General features: G+C 39.5%; 3 protein-coding genes across 6 annotated transcripts in view; 1 reads left to right on the top strand and 2 right to left on the bottom strand.

The window, feature by feature from the left end:
* LOC131748925 (protein eva-1 homolog C-like) overlaps positions 1–21,433 on the top strand; it is a 218,116-nt gene that overhangs the window by 1,048 nt on the left and 195,635 nt on the right. The gene's annotated exons all lie outside the window — the stretch shown is intronic.
* LOC131748827 (histone H2A-Bbd type 2/3-like) lies at positions 438–920 on the bottom strand. Its single transcript, XM_059051178.1, has one exon. The coding sequence runs from the start codon at positions 918–920 to the stop codon at positions 438–440; it is 483 nt and encodes a 160-aa protein (XP_058907161.1).
* Positions 4,845–21,433, bottom strand: part of CLIC2 (chloride intracellular channel 2) — a 28,665-nt gene continuing 12,076 nt past the window's right edge. The window contains exons 4-6 of the mRNA XM_059051288.2: positions 7,454–7,560; positions 6,622–6,803; positions 4,845–5,404 (exon numbers count right to left, since the gene is read on the bottom strand). Of these exons, the coding sequence (XP_058907271.1) occupies positions 5,243–5,404; positions 6,622–6,803; positions 7,454–7,560 (451 nt within the window). The 3' untranslated portion in view covers positions 4,845–5,242. The remainder of the gene's footprint in view (positions 5,405–6,621; positions 6,804–7,453; positions 7,561–21,433) is intronic.

Raw genomic sequence — 21,433 nt, 5'->3', positions numbered from 1 at the left:
GCCCTGCCCCATGGGAGTCCATGTCAAGTGCCGGGTCCACCCACCCCTGCATCCCGCACCCAGGGCGGTCGGTCGCCTTGGCACCTTCACCCTATCACGACGCCGCCCTCACGGTGTCGAGCGCCGCCGCAAGGAACCCCTTCCCTCTGGGGACTTTGGCCTGGCTCTGATCTGCTCAGAGCTGGCAGGTTGTCCGGCCTCGCCCCAGGCCCCAGTCCACCCCCACCCCCGCCGCAGCCAGCCTCTCCCACCCAGGGCCACCCCATGCACCGTCACCGTGAGAGAGCGCTCCTCTCTGTCTGTCACCCCCGGCTCCACTCCCCCACCCCCAACTCGGGCCAGACCCCCGCCCCCATCCCTCTGACGAGGGGTGTCCCACCACCACCACCTCCCACGCCAAGTGAGTGAAGCACGCGCAGGGGGTCTCTTGAAACACTTTATTGACTCGCAATGACTGTGCCCAAGGCGGCGGGCAGGCCGGGGCCGCCTGGGCTGTGTGGCGGTCGGTCGGTGAGCGGGCCTGGTGCCTGAAGGCCGCGCCCCCGGCCCCCCGCCCGCCGGGGGCCGGGGACCCAGGCGTCGTTGGGCAGCTGGTGCTGGGCCGGGGCCACCTGGGAGATGGTGCTAGTCGTGAAGAAGTCGCTGAGCAGCGCGTTGCTGCGGGCCGCCACGTCCACCAGCTCCGGAGTGAGGCGCCTCCTGCCGCTGTTCTGGGCCTCATGGCCCGCCAGCTCCAGGACCCTGGCCGTCCGGTACTGGATGACGGCCACTGGGTAGACGGGTGCGGACGAGCTCAGGCGCTGCACGTAGTGGCCCTCCCGCAGGAGGCGCTCCATGTGGCTCACCGAGAAGGACAGCTCGGCTCGGGCGGTGCGCGAGCGGCGACCGGGTGACCCTCGACGGCCCCTCTTCCCCGGCATGCTGGCCGTTGGGCGCGCTCTCTGCGACGGCCTCGCTCTGCGGTGCGCCGGGATGAGGTGCGGTCGGTTGTGCCTGCTGGAACCAACATCTCAAGACAGCCGGTGTTCTCAGGCCCCTACTCCGTATCCTAGCGACCGCAGGCCGGGCCCTCATTAGTCGGGGAGCACACCGCGTAACACGTAGACCCCGTGAGGTCACTGCTTTCCCATAACCCCTCCCCCACCCCACCTCACCCTCACCCCCACCCCCACCCCCACGGCCCGGGTCCTGGGCCTGCCAAGAAATGGCGCTGGCAGGATCCTGCTCGCCTTGCTCGCTGGACCCTCCCTCTCTTTGGTGGAACTCTCACTGTCCACCGGACGGGAACTGTGTACAGAGAAGGCAGCTAATGGCGGACCATCCGGGGGCACCAAGTATACACTGGCGGTGCTGGGGCACCGTCATGACTATATACCTACTTCCAAATGAATAATATTCCTGGCTGAATAATATTCCAGTGCATGGCTAGACCACACATGTTGTGTATCCGCTCAGCAGCTGATGTACATTTGGGTGACTTCCACCTTGTGCCTGTTGGGCATAGTGCTGCGGTGAACATTCCTGTGCAGGGTTCTGTTTGAACACCTGTTTTCAACTCATTTGGGTTTACAACCCATGGGATAGATCTATGGGTTTATTTCTGGGCTTGTAGTTCTACTCCACTGATCTATGTGTCTATCCTTATGCTAGTAGTACCACATAGTTTTGATAACTGTAGCTTTGGACCAAGTTTTGAAATAGGGAAGTGTGAGTCCTCCATGCCTTGGTACACTCCCCAAAATGTATAGTTAATCTTTTTCCTGGCCTTCCCAAAAGGGACCTACACCTTTTTAATCAATGTGATTTTGAATTGGGGGAAAAACCTTTTGGGGACTATTGGACACTGGCCATGAACTCACACTGATTCCAAGAGACCCAAAGTGTCACTATGGTCCATCAGTTATAGTAGGAGATTATGGAGGTCTGGTGATCAATGAAATTTTAGCTTAGGCCCATCTCCATTGGGTCCAGTGGGTACCCAGACCCATTGTGTGGTTATGTCCACAGTTCTGGAAGGCAAAATTAGGAGAGACATATTCAGCAACTGGCAGACCCCACAAAATATCAGTTTCCTGACCTGAGGAGTGAGGGTTATTTTGGTAGGAAAGGCCAAATGGAAACCATTAGAACTGCCTCTATCTAGAAAAATAGTAAACCAAAAGCATTGCATATACCTGAGTGGATTTCAGAGATTAGTGGCACCATCAAGGACTAGAAACATGCAGTAGTGGTGATTTCCTGCATATCCCCATTAAACTAGCCTATTTGGCCTGTGCAGAAGACAGATGGGTCTTGGAGAATGACAGTGGATTTTCATAAGCTTGACCAGGTGGTGATTTCAATTTCAGGTGCTGTACCAATGTGGTTTCATTGCTTGAGCAAATTGAGATCTCCACTGCTACCCGGTATGGAGCTACTTAGCTGGCAAATGCGTTTTTCTCCATCCCTGTCCATAAGACCCACCAGATGCAGTTTGTTTTCAGCTTGTGAGGGCTGCAGTACACCTTTGCCCTCCTACTTTAGGTATCTATTAACTCTCCATCTCTATGTCATCATTTATTTAGCAGGGATCTTGATCACCATTTCCTTCCACAAGCTATCACACTAGTCCATTACACTGATGACATGCTGATTGGACCTAGTGAGCAAGAAGTAGCAACTTCCCTAGACTTACTGATAAGGTGTCTACTTGTATGAGGTGGGAATAAATCCAACTACAATTCAGGGGTCTTCTATCTCAGTGAAATATCTAGGGGTCCAGTGTTGGTTATTCTGGCCCACTCCAAGTGACTCAGAAAGCTACTAATTTGAGTAGGGCCCAGAACCAGAGAAGGCTCTGCATCAGGTCCAGGGTGTCATGCAAGCTGCTTTGCCACTTGTGCCATATGATCCAGCAGACATAGTAAGTGCTCAATAAGTAGTTACTGATTTGAATTGTATTACTGTCATCTAAGAAGATAATAATCCTTTCGTCTAGGAGGGTAATTCTGAGCTGTATCAGTACCTATGAAGTTGGATAAGACTTACTTGCAGCTTTGCAATGACATGAATACACTTTTAAGTATGGTATAATCTGTAAAAGACTGCTTCTATTAATGAGTTTAAGGGCATGGTCCTGAGAAACTTTGTTCTTTCTTTGTTTCTTTCTTTGGCCACACTGGGGGACATGTGGGATCTTAGTTCCCCAAGCAGGGGTGAACCTGTGCCCCCTGCAGTGGAAGCAGGGAGTCTTAACCACCGGACCAACAGGGAAGTCCCGAGAAACTGTTCTTTAAAATCATAGATCTTAAAAAACTTGACTCTTTGAAATCCTATCAGTGAGAATGAAAGGATCTGAGATGTTCAGAGAAGTCACAACCTTGCCATCTAGTCCAGGTACAATTGTCTCAGATCAGGGTCTTCCATCAAAGAGGGGACACAACATTATGATATATCTTAACTCTGGCTCCAAGGACAGTGCATTGAGCCCTTTCTATACCCAGGCCTGTTAACTCTTTCTGTTTTTTAATTGTATTGAAGTATAGTTGATTTACAATGCTGTGTTAATTTCTTCTGTACAGCATAGTGACTCAGTTATACATACATATATATACATATTCTTTCCCATTATGGTTTATCAAAGGATATTGGATATACTTCCCTGAGTTACATACAGTAGGACCTTGTTGTTTATCCATCCATCCAATATATAATAGTTTGCCTCTGCTAATCTCACACTCCCAATCATTCCTTCCCAACCCCCACTTTGGCAACCACAAGTCTGTTCTCTGTGTCTGTGAGTCTGTTTTGTAGATATGTTGATTTATGTCATATTTTAGATTCCACATATAAGTGATATCATATGATATTTGTCTTTCTCTTTCTGACTTTGCTTAGTATGACAATCTCTAGGTCCATCCACATTGCTGCAAGTAACATTAATTCATTCTTTTTTATGGCTGAGTAATATTCCACTATCTATATCTATCTATATCTATATACACATGCACACCACATCTTCTTTATCCATTCATCTGTTGATGGACATTTAGGTTGTTTCCATGTCTTGGCTATTGTGAATAGTGTTGCTATGAAAATAGGGATGCATGTATCTTTTCAAATTAAAATTCTGTCTGGGTATATGCCCAGGAGTGGGATTACTGGATCATATGGCAGCTCTGTTTTTAGTATTTTTGAGGAACCTCCATACTGTTTTCCATAGGAGCTGTACCAACTTATACACCCACCAACAGTGTAGGAGAGTTCCCTTTCCTCCACACCCTCTCCAGCACTTATTATTTGTAGAGTTTTTAATGATGGCCATTCTGACCAGTGTGAGCTGGTACCTCATTGTAGTTTTGATTTGCATTTCTCTAATAATTAGCGATGATGAGCATTTTTTCATGTGCCTGTTCCAGGCCTGTTAACTCTTTACTCATTGCCTTACTTTTCTTTGAACCTATGAAAACACTGCTTTATTTAAATTTTATCTAGGGACTTTCCTGGTGGTCCAGTGGTTAAGACTCTGAGCTTCCACTGCAGGGGGCATGGGTTCCATCCCTGGTTGGGGAACTAAGACCCACATACCCTGCAGCATGGCCAAAAAATAAATAATAAATTTTATGTAAATCCCACCAATACCTCTAATAACACCTATCTCTCTTTTTTGAGGCTAAACTTTGTTTCTCTTTTGAAGGAACAAAAGTAAAGCTCAGTTTTTGTTTTCAGATTTGAGTGATTTGATTGTATTTTAACATGTATATTTGAGTACATATAGTAATGGAACATTTTAAATTCTGTAGAAAGATTTGTGATTATCCTTTAAGAACAGTTTACTTTACCCTTTAATGGACAGCAACAAGACGTTTTGGTCAGTCAAATTTCTTAGTAAAATTGTTTTAATGATTTAGATGTAAATATTTGTAAGGAACAGTTTGAGACTGTGACTGTATGTCATTTGTAACTTCAGCCATCTGTTGAGCTTGCACACATGATGCATTCTAGCAAAAGATATTGATACTTTCCATATCATTTAAGATTGCATTGGTTGTGCCATGGGAATTAAAAGGTGAAATGAAAATATGAAGACCTTTAAAATACACAGTGAGCAGATAGTTTGGATTAACTAGATACAGAAAATATAGCATTCTTTTTCATAAGGAAGTTGGATAGAGGAAACCATATTTTCCATATTCTTATTTCCAAAAGATTTTCTAATATGATAACAAGTGAAAAGAGAGGTTTTTCTACTGAAAGAACTGTCCTAACTCTTTTGCTTAGCCACACTTGCATAGGTATTTTCAATTTCTTTGTCTTCAGGACATGTGTGGGTAAATTCTTCACGGGCATAGGCATTGTGGAGATAGCGCCAGACTCCTGAGAATTCTCCTGGAATGTCGAAATCACGGTATTTCTTTGCAGCAACCTAGGGTTTTGGAAAAAAGGAGGAAAAAGCAATTGGTAGTGAGGAGCATCAGTAAAATGCCTAGTGTGTAAAAACATATGTCAAAAATCAGGATCATTGAGGACATGTTACCTACACAAAAAGTACTACAAAATAAACTTGAAGAATCTTGGGTTTACTACTTTAATGTTTTGTCTACAAATGTAGACAAAACTCCATGCTTGTAATCATTTTTATATTTATGGTGTATTTAATTATGAATGTTTAGAAGAAGGAAGCACAGAAAAAGAGCACAGATCTTTTCACTGTTTAGGGTCCGACAGTGTCTTACTTCTTTTTTTTTTATTTATTTTTTTTTTTATTTTTTTTTTTTTTGTGGTATGCGGGCCTCTCACTGTTGTGGCCTCTCCCGTTGCGGGGCACAGGCTCCGGATGCGCAGGCTCAGCGGCCATGGCTCACGGGCCCAGCTGCTCCGCGGCATGTGGGATCTTCCCGGACCGGGGCACGAACCCGTATCCCCTGCATCGGCAGGCGGATTCTCAACCACTGCGCCACCAGGGAAGCCCTGTCTTACTTCTTTATGTATTCTTTGTGTCTGACATAGGACCTGAGATAGAATAAGGTCTGTTCAATAAAAATTTGTTAAATTAACGATTAGATAATGATATTAATAGCTCACTTTATTATCACTTGTTATGATCCAGACACTTTTCTAAGTATTTCATATGCCTTAATTTAATTTTCTCAACAGTTCTGTGAAATGGGTACTATTACACTTTTTTTTTTTTTTTTGCGGTATGCGGGCCTCTCACTGTTGTGGCCTCTCCCGTTGCGGAGCACAGGCTCCGGACGCGCAGGCCTAGTGGCCATGGCTCACGGGCTTAGTTGCTCCGCGGCATGTGGGATCTTCCCGGACCAGGGCACGAACCCGTGTCTCCTGCATCGGCAGGCGGATTCTCAACCACTGCGCCACCAGGGAAGCCCCTATTACCCTTTTTTTATAGACAAGACAGTGGAAAACACCTTCTGATTTAGGAAGAAAGAAACAAGAAGTTTTTATGCTTTCCAGAGAAGATCATTATAGATTTTTCCTCTGAGGAGAAAAAGGAGACATACCCTATGCATAATGATGATGACAAAGCCCTCATATAAAAACTCACACTGAATGGTCACTGTGCTTCCTGTTGGCAACTCCCAAACTCCTCTCAATCATTCAGCCTGCCCTATGAAGACTTACTTTAATAATGTTCAGTTTGGGTAACAAACTGCAGTCAGCCAGTGTCAGCTGATCCCCATCCAAGAACAATCTTCTGGAAACTGTGAGTTCCTCAGCACTGTCTGGATCAATTTCATCTAGAAGTGGGGTGTTCAAGTAGTCATCCAGACGCTTAAATTCTTTGAGCAGAGATTTTTCAAAATCTGAGGCAATAAAGTCAAAGGGTTACTTATAAATGTGCAGTCTTCATGACTAAATACATTCCCAATATGCTTTTCACACATTTAGACATCTCTATATACTTAACTAGAATGCTCAACTACCCACTGATAAGACAGAATCAGATGTTTAATCAAATGGTGAGTAGACATATTTTTGGACTCTTCTTGAGGAGGTAAATTGGGAGGAGAGTCCAAGAAAAAGAAAGGTAATATATATTATCACTCAAGGAGAGTCAGAAAGTGGAATCAGAGACTAATAGCTCTCATGAGTCAGAGAATAGTAAACCTATTTGAGAGTGTTTGTGGGAAATGGTAGGTGCTATGGTTTAAGAAATCTTAAAGGTACACAAGACTGGGAAAGTTGGGGGGGGGTTAAGAAATACAGTCCATCAGTTAGTTCACCCCTGGCATGTCAATGTTCTAACAGAGCTAAGTTGGTGATTGCTATATTGAATATTAGATTCTAAATCCAATAAAACTTCATGCAAGGAATTTCAGAAGAGAGAACAGAGAGTGAGATGAAGAGTATTCCCCAATATATACTGTATATTCAGGAAAGTCCTATTTTAATTTAGTCAATATGAGAGTGAGTATGTGAGTGAGAAAAACGAAAAGACTTAAAGGTATCTTACTCTTATTTGCCTCCTTTTGTGCATTCTTAATGTATGCAGAAAACTTGGCAAAGAGGTTACAGCCCACGTCAAAAGACTCCTTGTTCTTGGGACTCAGGTGAGGATACCTTAAAAAGAAACATCACTGCACATAACATTCAACCATAACAAGACATAGACCTGATGTCTTAGTTGCACTCTACTGAGAGAAATTTTGGAAAATTGTTCTGGAAACTGAAGGTGCCGAGAAACCTTTCATTGGAAGTATGTTTTTTTCCCACTCTGAGAATACTTTAGCTTCTAAAGTTCACAGGGAAACCAGCTGTTTGGAATTCAAAGCTCATTTATCTATAGAAACAATGTTTCAAATGGCTGTTGGGTCCCCATACTTGCTCCTAAAAGCCTATTTGGCAGAAGATATGGTGGTAATACATTTTCAAAGATAAGTAGTAGGAAAAAACATGGCTTCAAATAACAAAATACATAAAAGAATAAAGAGGATGGAGAGGATGGGGGAAAAGTAGCCAAGATGTCCTCCTCTTAGTAATACAAAGTTAATTTAGCATAATAAATTAAAGTAATGTAATAATGTAATTTACCACATTAACAAATTAAATAAGGAAAACCGTATGATCATGAATAGATGTCCAAAAAGTGTTCAGTGAAAATCAATTCCTATTCATAAAACCCCACACTAGCAACTAGAAATGGTTGAGCCAAACACTTAGCCATCTTCCTTGATCCCTCCTTCTCTCCATGCCCACATTTGATCCATTAGCAACTCCAGCCAGACTACCTTTCAAAATGTATCCAGACTCTGTCCACTACTCACCACCTCCACTGCTCCCTGCCTGGTCCAAAGCCTATATTACCGCAACACTTTTTGATTATCCCCCCTCTCCCATGCTTATCCCTCACACTCCCAGGATATTCTCCACCTGCTGCCAGAGCAGTCATGTTAAAACTTAAGTCATATCATGTCTCTTTCCTACTCATTACCTTGCAATGTCCCCATCTCATTCAGACTCAGAGCCCAAGTCTTCACAGTGGTCTACAAGGGCCAGTGTGATCTGACCCAAGCTTACCTTCTGCTCTCATCTCTTCCTACTCTCTTCCTTACTTCACTTCACACTGACCTCCTTGCTCTTCTTCAAATAGGCCTGATAAGCTCCCACCCCAGGTCCTTTTCACTTGGCCTGCCCCTAAATAAAGTGTTTTCCCTCATTTATGCACATGGCCCTCTCCCCCTCTTCTTTCAGATATTTTAATCTGATATATCCTCCTAAGTGAGGCCTTTCTCTGGCCACCTTATCGGACATTGCAACCTCTCCCCTGGCCCTAACACTCACTACTTCCCTCCCTTGCTTTGCTTTTTCTTAGTACTTATCATCATCTAAAATAGTTTATATTTTGCTTTTTATCTTGCTTATTTGCTGTCTTCCTTAACCAAAATGTAAGCTCTGCTAGGGCAGAGAGCTTCTGCCCATTTTATTCACTGATGTGTCCCAAGTGCCTAGAATAGTACCTGACACTTAGTAAGTATTCAGTAAATATTTGTTAAATGATTAAATGAATTTATTAATTTCTTTAACTTGGTCAAAAGTATCCATCAAACATTTTCAGCAAGCATCATTTTAAATGGTGAAATGTTAGCACTATTTCCTTTAAAATTAGTAAAGGATGAAGATAATCATGATCACTACTGCACTTCAACATTGTGCTGAATGTACTGATCAGTAAGACAAGAAAAACATCATTCTAAATGGTGACTCTACATTTTTTACATTAAGTTTAGGAACAAGACAGAAATGCCTACAATTACTATTATAGTTGACAGTTTTTGAGATTTTAGCAAGTGGAGGAAGACAACAACATAAAGCAATCAGTATAATTATTGGAAGAGAAGTAACAATATAATTGTATACTTAGATAAACCAAGAAAGTATAGAAAAACAATTACTAGTATTAATGAGCTATTTTGGTAAGATGGCTAAATACAAATCAAACATTAAAGAAATAGCTTTTCTATGTTAGCAATAACCAGAATGAAATGGATATTAGTAGCATATTCCACATGCAATAGTGACAAAAGTATAAAATATTTAGAAATAATTTAATACAAAAGGTACAGAATCAATATAAAAACAAAACACTACAAAATCTCATCAAAGAACATAAAACAGACGTTTAGGTTCATAACCTAAGTGTCTATCAGTGGATGAATAGATAAAGAAGATGTGGTTTTACACACACACACACACACACACACACACACACACACACACACACACACAAAATGGAATATTAGCCATGAGAAAGAAGGAAATCCTGCCATTTGTTCCAACATGAATGGATCTTGAGAGCATTATAGTAAGTGAAGTCGGACAGAGAAAGACAAATACTGTATGAATCACTTATATGTACAATCTAAAAAAGCCAAACTCATAAATATAGAGAGTAGAATGCTGGGAGCTGGAGGAATTGGGGAGATGTTATTTAAGAGTAAAAACTTTCAACTAGTAAATAAGTCCAAGAAGTCGACTCCACTGCATAGTGATTATAGACAACAATACTCTATCATGAACTTCAGAGTTGCTAATAGACTAGATCTTAACCATTATCACGACTAAAAATAAATGATAATTATGTGATGGAATAGAGGTGTTAGCTGATGCTATGGTTGTAATCATTTTGCACTATATAAATGTATCGAATCAATTTGTTGTATACCTTAAACTTACACAATGTTATATGACAATTATACCTCAATTTTTAAAAAAGAACATAAGATGATACCCAAATACTAAGATCATGTCCTCTGATGGGAAGAAGTCACATCATAAAAATGAAATTTGTATAAATAGTAATACAAATTAAATGTAATTTCAATTAAAATCCGATAGTATTTTTTAAATTGAGGTAAAATTCACATAACATGAAACTCACCATTTAAACCATTTTAAAGTGTACAATTCATTGAGATTTTTAGTACATTCACAGTGTTGTGCACCCATCACCCCTGTCTAGTACCAGAACATTTTCATCACTCAAAAAGGAAACTGTGCTCCCATTAAGCAGTTACTCCCCATTTACTCCTAGAATCACTAATCTTTCTGTCTCTATGGACTTGTTTATACTGGACATTTCATGTAAATGGAATCATAAAATGCATGGCCCTTTGTGTTTGGCTTCTTTCACTTAGTATAATGCTTCAAGGCTCATCCTTATTCTAGTATGTATCAGAACTTCATTCTTTTTATGGATGAATAATATTTCATTGTATGGATATACCACATTTTGTATATCTGATAATCAGTTGATGGACATTTGTGTTGTTTTCAGCTTTTAGCTAATGTGAATATTGTTTCTATGAATATTTGTGCACGTGTTTCTGTTTGAATACATATTAGAACTAAGAAATGAATACAGTAAAGTTGCAGGATACGTGATTAATATACAGAAATCTGTTACTTTTCTATACTCTAATAAAGAACTATTAGAAAGAGAAATTAAGGAAACAATCCCACTTACAAGTATGTCAAAAAGAATAAAATACCTCAGAAAAAATTAACCAAGGAGGTGAAACACCTATACTCTAAAAACTATAAACATTGATGAGGGAATTTGAAAATGATACAAAGAAATGGAAAAACATCTTGTGTTCTTTGATTGGAAGAATTACTAATGTTAAAATGTCCACTCTACCCAAGCAATCTACAGATTTAATGCAATCCCTATCAAAATACCCTGACATTTTCCACAGAACTAAGAACAAATAATCCTAAAATTTATATGGAACCACAAAAGACCCCCAAATACCAAAGCAATCTTGAGAAATAAAAGAACAAAGCTGGTGTATCACAGTCTCTAATATCAGCCTATACTACAAAGCTACAGTAATCAAAACAATGTGGTACTGGAACAAAAACAGACATAAATCAGTGGAATAGAATAGAGAACCAATAAATAAACCCACACACTTATGGTCAAAGAATCTACAACAAAGGAGACAAAAATATACAATCAAGAAAAGACAGTGTCTTCAATAAGTGGTCACAAAGAAAGAAAACTACAGACAAATATCACTGATGAACATAGATGCAAAAATCCTCAACAAAATACTAGCAAACAGAATCCAACAGCACACTAAAAGGATCATACACCATGATCAAGTGGGGTTTATCCTAAGAATGCAAGGATTCTTCAATATATGCAAATCACGCAATGTGATACATCATATTAACAAACTGAAGGAGAAAACCATATGGTCATCTCAATAGATGCAGAGAAAGCTTTCAATAAAATTCAACACCCATTTATGATAAAAACCCTCCAGAAGGTAGACATAGAGGGAACTTATCTCAACATGATAAAGGCCATATATGACAAACCCACAGCCGACATCATCCTCAATGGTGAAAAACTGAAACCATTTCCACTAAGATCAGGAACAAGGCAAGGTTGCCCACTCTCACCACTCTTATTCAACATAGTTTTGGAAGTTCTAGCCACAGCAATCAGAGAAGAAAGAGAAATAAAAGGAATCCAAATCAGAAAAGAAGACGTAAAGCAGTCACTTTTTGCAGATGGCATGATACTATACATAGAGAATCCTAAAGACGCTACCAGAAAACTACTAGAGCTAACCAATGAATTTGTAAAGTAGCAGGATACAAAATTAATGCACAGAAATCCCTTGCATTCTGATACTCTAATGATGAAAAATCTGAAAGTGAAATTAAGAAAACACTCCCATTTACCACTGCAACAAAAAGAATAAAATACCTAGGAATAAACCCCTAGGCATAAACCTACCTAAGGAGACAAAAGACCTGTATGCAGAAAATTATGACACTGATGAAAGAAATTAAAGATGATACAAATAGATGGAGAGATATATCATGTTCTTGGATTGGAAGAATCAATGTTGTGAAAATGACTCTACTACCCAAAGCAATCTACAGATTCAGTGCAATCCCTATAAGTACCAATGGCATTTTTCACAGAACTAGAACAAAAAATCTTAAAATTTGTATGGAGACACAAAAGACCTGGAATAGCCAAAGAAATCTTGAGAAAGAAATACGGAGGTGGAGGAATCAGGCTCCCTGACTTCAGACTTTATTACAAAGCTACAGTCATCAAGAGAGTATGGTACTGGCACAAAAACAGAAACATAGATCAATGGAACAGTATAGAAAGTCCAGAGATAAACCCACACACATATGGTCACCTTGTCTTTGATAAAGGAGACAAGAATAGACAATGGAGAAAAGAGAGCCTCTTCAATAAGTGGTGCTGGGAAAACTGGACAGCTACATGTAAAAGAATGAAATTAGAACACTCCCTAACACCATACACAAAAATAAACTCAATGGATTAAAGACCTACATATAAGGCCAGACACTATCAAACTCTTAGAGGAAAACATAGGCAGAACACTCTATGACATAAATCACAGCAAGATCCTTTTTGACCCACCTCCTAGAGAAATGGAAATAAAAACAAAAATAAGCAAATGGGACCTAATGAAACATAAAAGCTTTTGCACAGCAAATAAAACCATAAACAAGACAAAAAGACAACCCTCAGAATGGGAGAAAATATGTGCAGATGAAGCAACTGACAAAGGGTTAATCTCCAAAATTTACAAGCAGCTCATGCAGCTCAGTATCAAAAAAACAACAACCCAATCCAAAAAGGGGCAGAAGACCTAAATAGACATTTCTCCAAAAACGACATACAGATTGCCAACAAACACATGACAGAATGCTCAACATCATTAATCATTACAGAAATGCAAATCAAAACTACAATGAGATATCATCTCACACCGGTCAGAATGACCATCATCCAAAAATCTAGAAACAATAAATGCTGGAGAGGGTGTTGAGAAAAGGGAACCCTCTTGCACTGCTGGTGGGAATGTAAATTGATACAGCCACTATGGAGAACAGTATGGAGGTTCCTTAAAAAACTACAAATAGAACTACCATATGACCCAGCAATCCCACTACTGGGCATATACCCTGAGAAAACCATAATTCAAAAAGAGTCATGTACCACAGTGTTCACTGCAACTCTATTTACCATAGCCAGGACATGGAAGCAACCTAAGTGTCCATTGACCAATGAATGGATAAAGAAGATGTGGCACATATATACAATGGAATATTACTCAGCCATAAAAATAAACAAAATTGAGTTATTTGCAGTGAGGTGGATGGAGCTAGAGACTGTCATACAGAGTGAAGTAAGTCAGAAAGAGGGAAAACAAATAACCATATGGTAACACATATATATGGAATCTAAAAACAAACAATGGTCATGAAGAACCTAGGGGCAAGGTGGGAATAAAGATGCAGACCTACTAGAGAATGGACTTGAGGACACAGGGAGGGGGAGGGGTAAGCTGGGACAAAGTGAGAGAGTGGCATGGACATGTATACACTACCAAATGTAAAATAGATAGCTAGTGGGAAGCAGCCACATAGCACAGGGAGATCAGCTCGGTGCTTTGGGACCACCTAGAGGGGTGGAATAGGGACGGTGGGAGGGAGGGAGATGCAAGAGGGAAGAGATATGGGGATATATGTATATGTATAACTGATTCACTTCGTTATAAAGCAGAAACTAACACACCATTGTGAAGCAATTATAATCCAATAAAGATGTAAAAAAAAAGTGGTGCTGGGAAAACTGGACAGCTACATGTAAAAGAATGTGATTACAAAATTTTCTCACACCAGAAACCAAAAAATTAACTCAAAATGGGTTAAACACCTAAATGTAAGACCTGAAACCATAAAACTCCTAGAAAAGAACCTAGGTAGAAGAACTCTTTGACATAAATCATAGCAATATTTTTTTAGATCTGTCTCCTAAGGCAAAAGATATAGAAGCAAAAATAAACAAATGTGACCTAATTAAACTTAAAACGTTTGTGAAGAAAAGGAAACCATTGACAAAATGCAAACACAACCTATTGAATAGGAGGAAATATTTGCAAATGATATGATCAATAATGGGCTAATATCCAAAATTTATATACAACCCAATCTCAAAAAAACAAAGAACCCAATTAAAAAATGGGCATTGTGGAGAAGACGGACCAAGATGGCAGTGTAGAAGGATGTGCTCTCACTCCCTCTTGTGAGAACACCAGAATCACAACTAGCTGCTGGACAATCATCAACAGGAAGACACTGGAACTCACCAAAAAAGATACCCCACATCCAAAGACAAAGGAGAAGCCACAATGAGATGGTAGGAGGGGCGCAGTCACAGTAAAATCAAATCCCATAACTGCTGGGTGGGTGACTCACAAACTGGAGAGCACTTATACCACAGAAGTCCACCCACTGGAGTGAAGGTTCTGAGCCCCACGTCAGGCTTCCCAACTTGGGGGTCTGGCAACGGGAGGAGGAATTCCTAGAGAATCAGACTTTGAAGCCTAATGGGAATTGATTGCGGGACTTTGACAGGACTGGGGTTTCGAAAAAGAGACTCCACTCTTGCAGGGCACACACAAAGTAGTGTGTGCATCGGGACCCAGGGGAAGGAGCAGTGACCCCGGGGGAGACTGAACCAGACCTACCTGCTAGTGTTGGAAGGTCTCCTGCAGAGGTGGGGGTTGGCTCTGTTTCACCGTGGGGACAAGGAAACTGGCAGCAGAAGTTCTGGGAAGTACTCCTTGGTGTGAGCCCTCCCAGAGTCTGCCATTAGATCCAGCAAAGAGCCCAGGTAGGCTCCAATGTTGGGTTGCCTCAGGCCAAACAACCAACAGGGAGGGAACCCAGCCCCACCCATAAGCAATCAAGTGGATTAAAGTTTTACTGAGCTCTGCCCACCAGAGCAACAGTCAGCTCTACCCACCACCAGTCCCTCCCATCAAGCCTCTTAGCCTCATCCACCAGAGAGCAGACAGCAGAAGCAAGAAGAACTACAATCCTGCAGCCTGTGGAACAAAAAACACATTCACAGAAAGAGAGACAAGATGAAAAGGCAGAGGACTATATACCAGATGAAGGAACAATATAAAACCGCAGAAAAACAACTAAATGAAATGGAGATAGGCAACCTTCCAGAAAAAGAATTCAGAATAATGATCCAGGACCTCGGAAAAAGAATGGAGGCAAAGATCAAGTAGATGCAAGAAATGTTTAACAAAGACCTAGAAGAATTAAGGAACAAACAGAGATGAACAATACAATAACTGAAATGAAAAATACACTAGAAGGAATCAAAAGCAGAATAACTGAGGCAGAAGAACAGATAAGTGACCTGGAAGACAGAATGGTGGAATTCACTGCTGCAGAACAGAATAAAGAAAAAATAATGAAAAGAAATGAAAACAGCCTAAGAGACTTCTGGGACAACATTAAACGCAACAACATTTGCATTATAGGGGTCCCAGAAGGAGAACAGAGAGAGAAAGGACAAGAGAAAATATTTGAAGAGATTATAGTCAAAAACTTCCCTAACATGGGAAAGGAAGTAGCCACCCAAGTCCAGGAAGTGCAGTGAGTCCCATACAGGATAAACCCAAGGAGAAATAGGCCGAGACACACAGTAATCAAATTGGCAAAAATTAAAGACAAAAAAAAAATTATGAAAGCAACAAGGGAAGTATGACAAATAACATACAAGGGAACTCCCATAAGGTTAACAGCTGATTTCTCAGCAGAAACTCTACAAGCCAGAAGGGAGTGGCATGATATACTTAAAGTGATGAAAGGGAAGAACCTACAACCAAGATTACTCTACCCAGCAAGGATCTCATTCAGATTCAATGGAGAAAGAAAAATCTTTACAGACAAGCAAAAGCTAAGAGACTTCAGCACCACCAAACCAGCTCTACAACAAATGATAAAGGAACTTCTCTAACTGGGAAACACAAGAGAAGAAAAGGACCTACAAAAACAAACCCAAAACAATTAAGAAAATGGTCATAGAAACATACATATCAATAATTACCTTAAACGTGAATGGATGAAATGCTCCAACCAAAAGACACAGGTTTGCTGAATGGATACAAAAACAAGACCCATATGTATGCTGTCTACAAGAGACCCACTTCAGACCTAGGGACACATACAGACTGAAAGTGAGGGGATGGCAAAAGATATTCCATAACAAATGGAAATCAAAAGAAAGCTGGAGTAGCTATACGCATATCAGGTAAAATAGACTTTAAAATAAAGAATGCTACAAGAGACAAGGAAAGACACTACATAATGATCAAGGGATCAATCCAAGAAGAATATATAACAATTATAAATATACATGCACCCAACATAGGAGCACCTCAATACATAAGCAACTGCTAACAGCTCTAAAAGATGAAATCGACAGTAACACCATAATAGTGGAGGACTTTAACACCTCACTTAAACCAATGGACAGATCATCCAAAATGAAAATAAATAGGGAAACAGAAGCTTTAAATGACACAATAGACCAGATAGATTTAATTGATATTTGTAGGACATTCCATCCAATAACCACAGATTACACTTTCTTCTCAAGTGCACATGGAACATTCTCCAGGATAGTTCACATCTTGGGTCACAAATCAAGCCTCAGTAAATTTAAGAATATTGAAGTCATATTAAGCATCTTTTCTGACCACAACGCTATGAGATTAGGAATGAATTACAGGGAAAAAACCGTAAAAAACACAAACACATGGAGGCTAAACAGTACGTTACTAAATAACCAAGAGATCACTGAAGAAATCAAAGAGGAAATCAAAAAATACCTAGAGACAAATGACAATGAAAACACAACGATCCAAAACCTATGGGATGCAGCAAAAGCAGTTCTAAGAGGGAAGTTTATACCTATACAAGCCTACTTCAAGAAACAAGAAGCATCTCAAATAAACAATCTAACCTTACACCTAAAGGAACTAGAGAAAGAAGAACAAACAAAACCCAAAGTTAGCAGAAGGAAAGAAATCATAAAGATCAGAGCAAAAATAAATGAAATAGAAACAAAGAAAACAATAGCAAAGATCAATAAAACTAAATGCTGGTTCTTTGAAAAGATAAACAAAATTGATAAACCATTAGCCAGACTCATCAAGAAAAAGAGGGAGAGGACTCAAATCAATAAAATTAGAAATGAAAAAGAAGTTACAACAGAAACCACAGAAATACAAAGCATCCTAAGAGACTACTACTTCTCTGAACATCTCAGATCCTTTCATTCTCACTGATAGGATTTCAAAGAGTCAAGTTTTTTAAGATCTATGATTTTAAAGAATAAAGTTTCTCGGGACTTCCCTGTTGGTCCGGTGGTTAAGACTCCCTGCTTCCACTGCAGGGGGCACAGGTTCACCCCTGCTTGGGGAACTAAGATCCCACATGTCCCCCAGTGTGGCCAAAGAAAGAAACAAAGAAAGAACAAAGTTTCTCAGGACCATGCCCTTAAACTCATTAATAGAAGCAGTCTTTTACAGATTATACCATACTTAAAAGTGTATTCATGTCATTGCAAAGCTGCAAGTAAGTCTTATCCAACTTCATAGGTACTGATACAGCTCAGAATTACCCTCCTAGACCAAAGGATTATTATCTTCTTAGATGACAGTAATACAATTCAAATCAGTAACTACTTATTGAGTACTTACTATGTTATTATTATTTAGTTATTTAATCTTCACAACAACCTCATGCCAAAGGAACAGTCCCTATTATCACGAAACACGCACTTCAATAATGGAGACAGGCAATTAAACATGCAATGTCAATATTATGACATAGTATGAGTGTGTTTCGTGTTTGGTAATTGCAATCGTTGCTTTTGTTGTGGTCATCAATTTACAATGCTTGGTGTCAGTTTATTTATCTCTTGTAAAAATAAAATACAGTGTGTGTGTGTGTGTGTGTGTATGTGTGAAAAAACATGGGCATTGTGGTTTTGATTTGCATTTCTCTAATGACTAATGATATTAAGTATCTTTGCAAGTACTTATTAGCCACTTGTATATATTCTCTGGAGAATTGTCTACTCAAATCATCTTTCCATTTTAAAATTAGGTTGTTTGCTTTCTGTTGTTGAATTGTAAGAGTTCTTTTATATACTTTGGATACTAGTCACATACAGGGGAACCGCCATAAGGCTATCAGCTTATTTTTCTGCAGAAACTTTGCAGGCCAGAAGGGAGTGACATGATATATTTAAAGTTCTGAAAGGGAAAAACCTACAACCTAGGATACTCTACCCAGCAAAGTTATCATTCAGAATTGAAGGAGAGGTAAAGAACTTCTCAGACAAGAAAAAACTAAAAAAAGCTCATCAACACTAAACCAACCCTAAAAGAAGTGTTAAAGCGTCTTCTCTAAGTGGAAAAAAAAATTCTTTTTCTATTGCTGCCTTTAGAATTCTCTCTTTATCTTTAAATTTTGCCATTTTAACTATGATATGTTTTGGTGTGGGTCTCTTTGGGTTTATCTTGTTTGAGAATCTCTGTGCTTCCTGTACCTGGAAATCTTTTTCCTTCATCAGCTTCAGGAAATTTTCAGCCATGATTTCATCAAATACCTTTCTATCCCTTTCTCTCTTTTCTCCTTTGGGGATCCCTATAATGTGAATATTAGTACACTTGATATTGTCTCAGAGGTCCCTTAAATGCTCTTCATTTTTTTTTTTTTTTTTTTTTTTTTTTTTTTTTTTTTTTTTCGGTACGCGGGCCTCTCACTGTTGTGGCCTCCCCCGCTGCGGAGCACAGGCTCCGGACGCACAGGCTCAGCGGCCATGGCTCACGGGCTCAGTCGCTCCGCGGCATGTGGGATCCTCCCGGACCAGGGCACGAACCCGTGTCTCCTGCATCGGCAGGCGGACTCTCAACCACTGCGCCACCAGGGAAGCCCAATGCTCTTCATTTTAAAAAAATTTTCTTTCTACTGTTCTGATTGGGTTATTTCCATTATTCTATCTTACAGATCATCTAATTTTTCTATTTTCTATTTTCTTCTTTTGCTGTATGTGCTTTTGGTGTAATATCTAAGAATCCATTGCCGAATACAAGGTCTTGAAGATTTACCTCTATATTTTCTTCTAAAAGTTTTATAGTTTTAATCCACACATTAGGTCTGATATATTTTAAGTTGATTTTGGTATATGATGTGATGTAAGGGTATAACTTTATTCTTTGGCATGCCAGTGTGAATATCTAGTTGTCCCAGCACCACTTGTTGGAGAGACTATTCTTTCACCATTGAATGGTTACGGCACTCTTGAAAATCAATTGACCACAGATGTATGGGTTTATTTTTGGGCACTCAATTCTATTCCAATGGTATATTATTATACAAGTACTGATTGTTTTGATTACTGTAGCTGTGTAGTAAGTTTTGAAATCAGGAAGCATGAGTCCTCCAATTTTTTTGTCTTTATCAAAGAGTATTTTAGCTATTTGTGATCTCTTGCAATTCCATATGAATTTGAGGATTGGCTTTTTCATTTCTGTAAAAACACCATTGGAATTTTGGTTGGTATTGCATTGAATTAATAGATCACTTTGGGGAATATTTCTACATTAATATATTAGGTCTTCTAATCCATGAACATGGGATATTTGTATGGGTTGAATTGTGTCCCCCCAAAAAGGTATGTTGAAGTCATAAACTCTAATACTTCATAATGTAACCTTATTTTGAAATAGGATTGTTACAGCTGTAATAGTTAAGATGAGGCCGTATGGAGTAAGGTGGGCCCATTAATCCAGTATGACTGGTGTCTTTAAAAAAGAACACTTTGTGAAGAGGCAGAGACACAGGGAGAATGCTATGTGAAGATGGAGGGTTGGAGTTATATATCTATAAGGTAATGATTGCTGGAAAACCATGAGAAGCTAGGAAGTTATTTTAGCAATTGTTCGTAGTCTTCGTGTACAAGTCTTTCTCTTCCTTGGTTAAATTTATTTCTAAGTAGTTTATTATTTTTGATGCTACTGAAAATGGAATTGTTTTCCTAATTTACTTTTTGGATGATTCATTGACAGTATATAGAAATAAAATTATTTTTTGTATTTTGATCTATATCTTGCAACTGTGCTGAATTTTTATTTGTTCTAATAGTATTTCAGGGGACTTTAAAGGATTTTCTACATGAAAGATCATATCTGCCAATATCATTTTACTTTTTCCTTTCCAATTTGGATGCCTTTTATTTCTTTTTCTTGCATAATTGCTCTGGCTAGAACTTTCAGTACAATGTTGAATGGAAGTGGCAAAAATGGCATATTTGTCTTGTTTCTGATCTTAGGGAGAAAGTTTTCAATCCTTCACTTTTAAGTACGATGCTATCCGTGGGTTTTTCATAGATTCCCTTTATCAGGTTAAGGAAGCTCCCTTTTATTCCTAGTTTGTTGACATGGTGTTGGATTTTGTCAAATGCTTTTTCTGTGTCAACTGAGATGATCATGTGTGTTATTTTTCCTTTACTGGTGCTTTTTTATTTCTTATATGACTTTGAATTACTTTCTAATGGCCTTTCATTTCTGCCTGAAGGACTTATGATAGCATTTCTTGCAGAGCAGGCCTACTAGCAACAAAATCCCTCAGTTTTCGTTCATGTGGAATGTCTTAAGTTTTCTTTCATTTTTGAAGGATATTTTTGCCAGATATTGAATTCTTGGTTGATTTTTTTTCTCTCAGCACTTTAAATATATCATCTCTCTGCCTTCTGGCCTCCATGATTTCTGATGAAAAATTATCTGTTAATCTTATTGAGAAGCCCCTCTACATGATGAGTCATTTATTTCTTGATGCTTTCAAGATCATATCTTTGGCTTTGGCTTTAGATAATTTTATAATAATGTATCTTGGTGTTGATCTCATTGAGTTTATTCCACTTGGAGTTTGTTGACCTTCTTAGATGTACAGGTTTATGTCTTTCATTAAACTTGGGAAGTTTTCAGCCATTGTTTCCTCAAATATTCTTTCTGCCTCTTTCTCTCTGCCATCTCTTCCCTTATCATGTGTATCTTTGTAC

Source organism: Kogia breviceps, chromosome X (assembly GCF_026419965.1).
Source record: "Kogia breviceps isolate mKogBre1 chromosome X, mKogBre1 haplotype 1, whole genome shotgun sequence".
In the NCBI taxonomy this organism is placed as follows: Eukaryota; Metazoa; Chordata; class Mammalia; order Artiodactyla; family Physeteridae; genus Kogia; species Kogia breviceps.
This window is presented reverse-complemented; position numbering and strand designations above follow the sequence as displayed.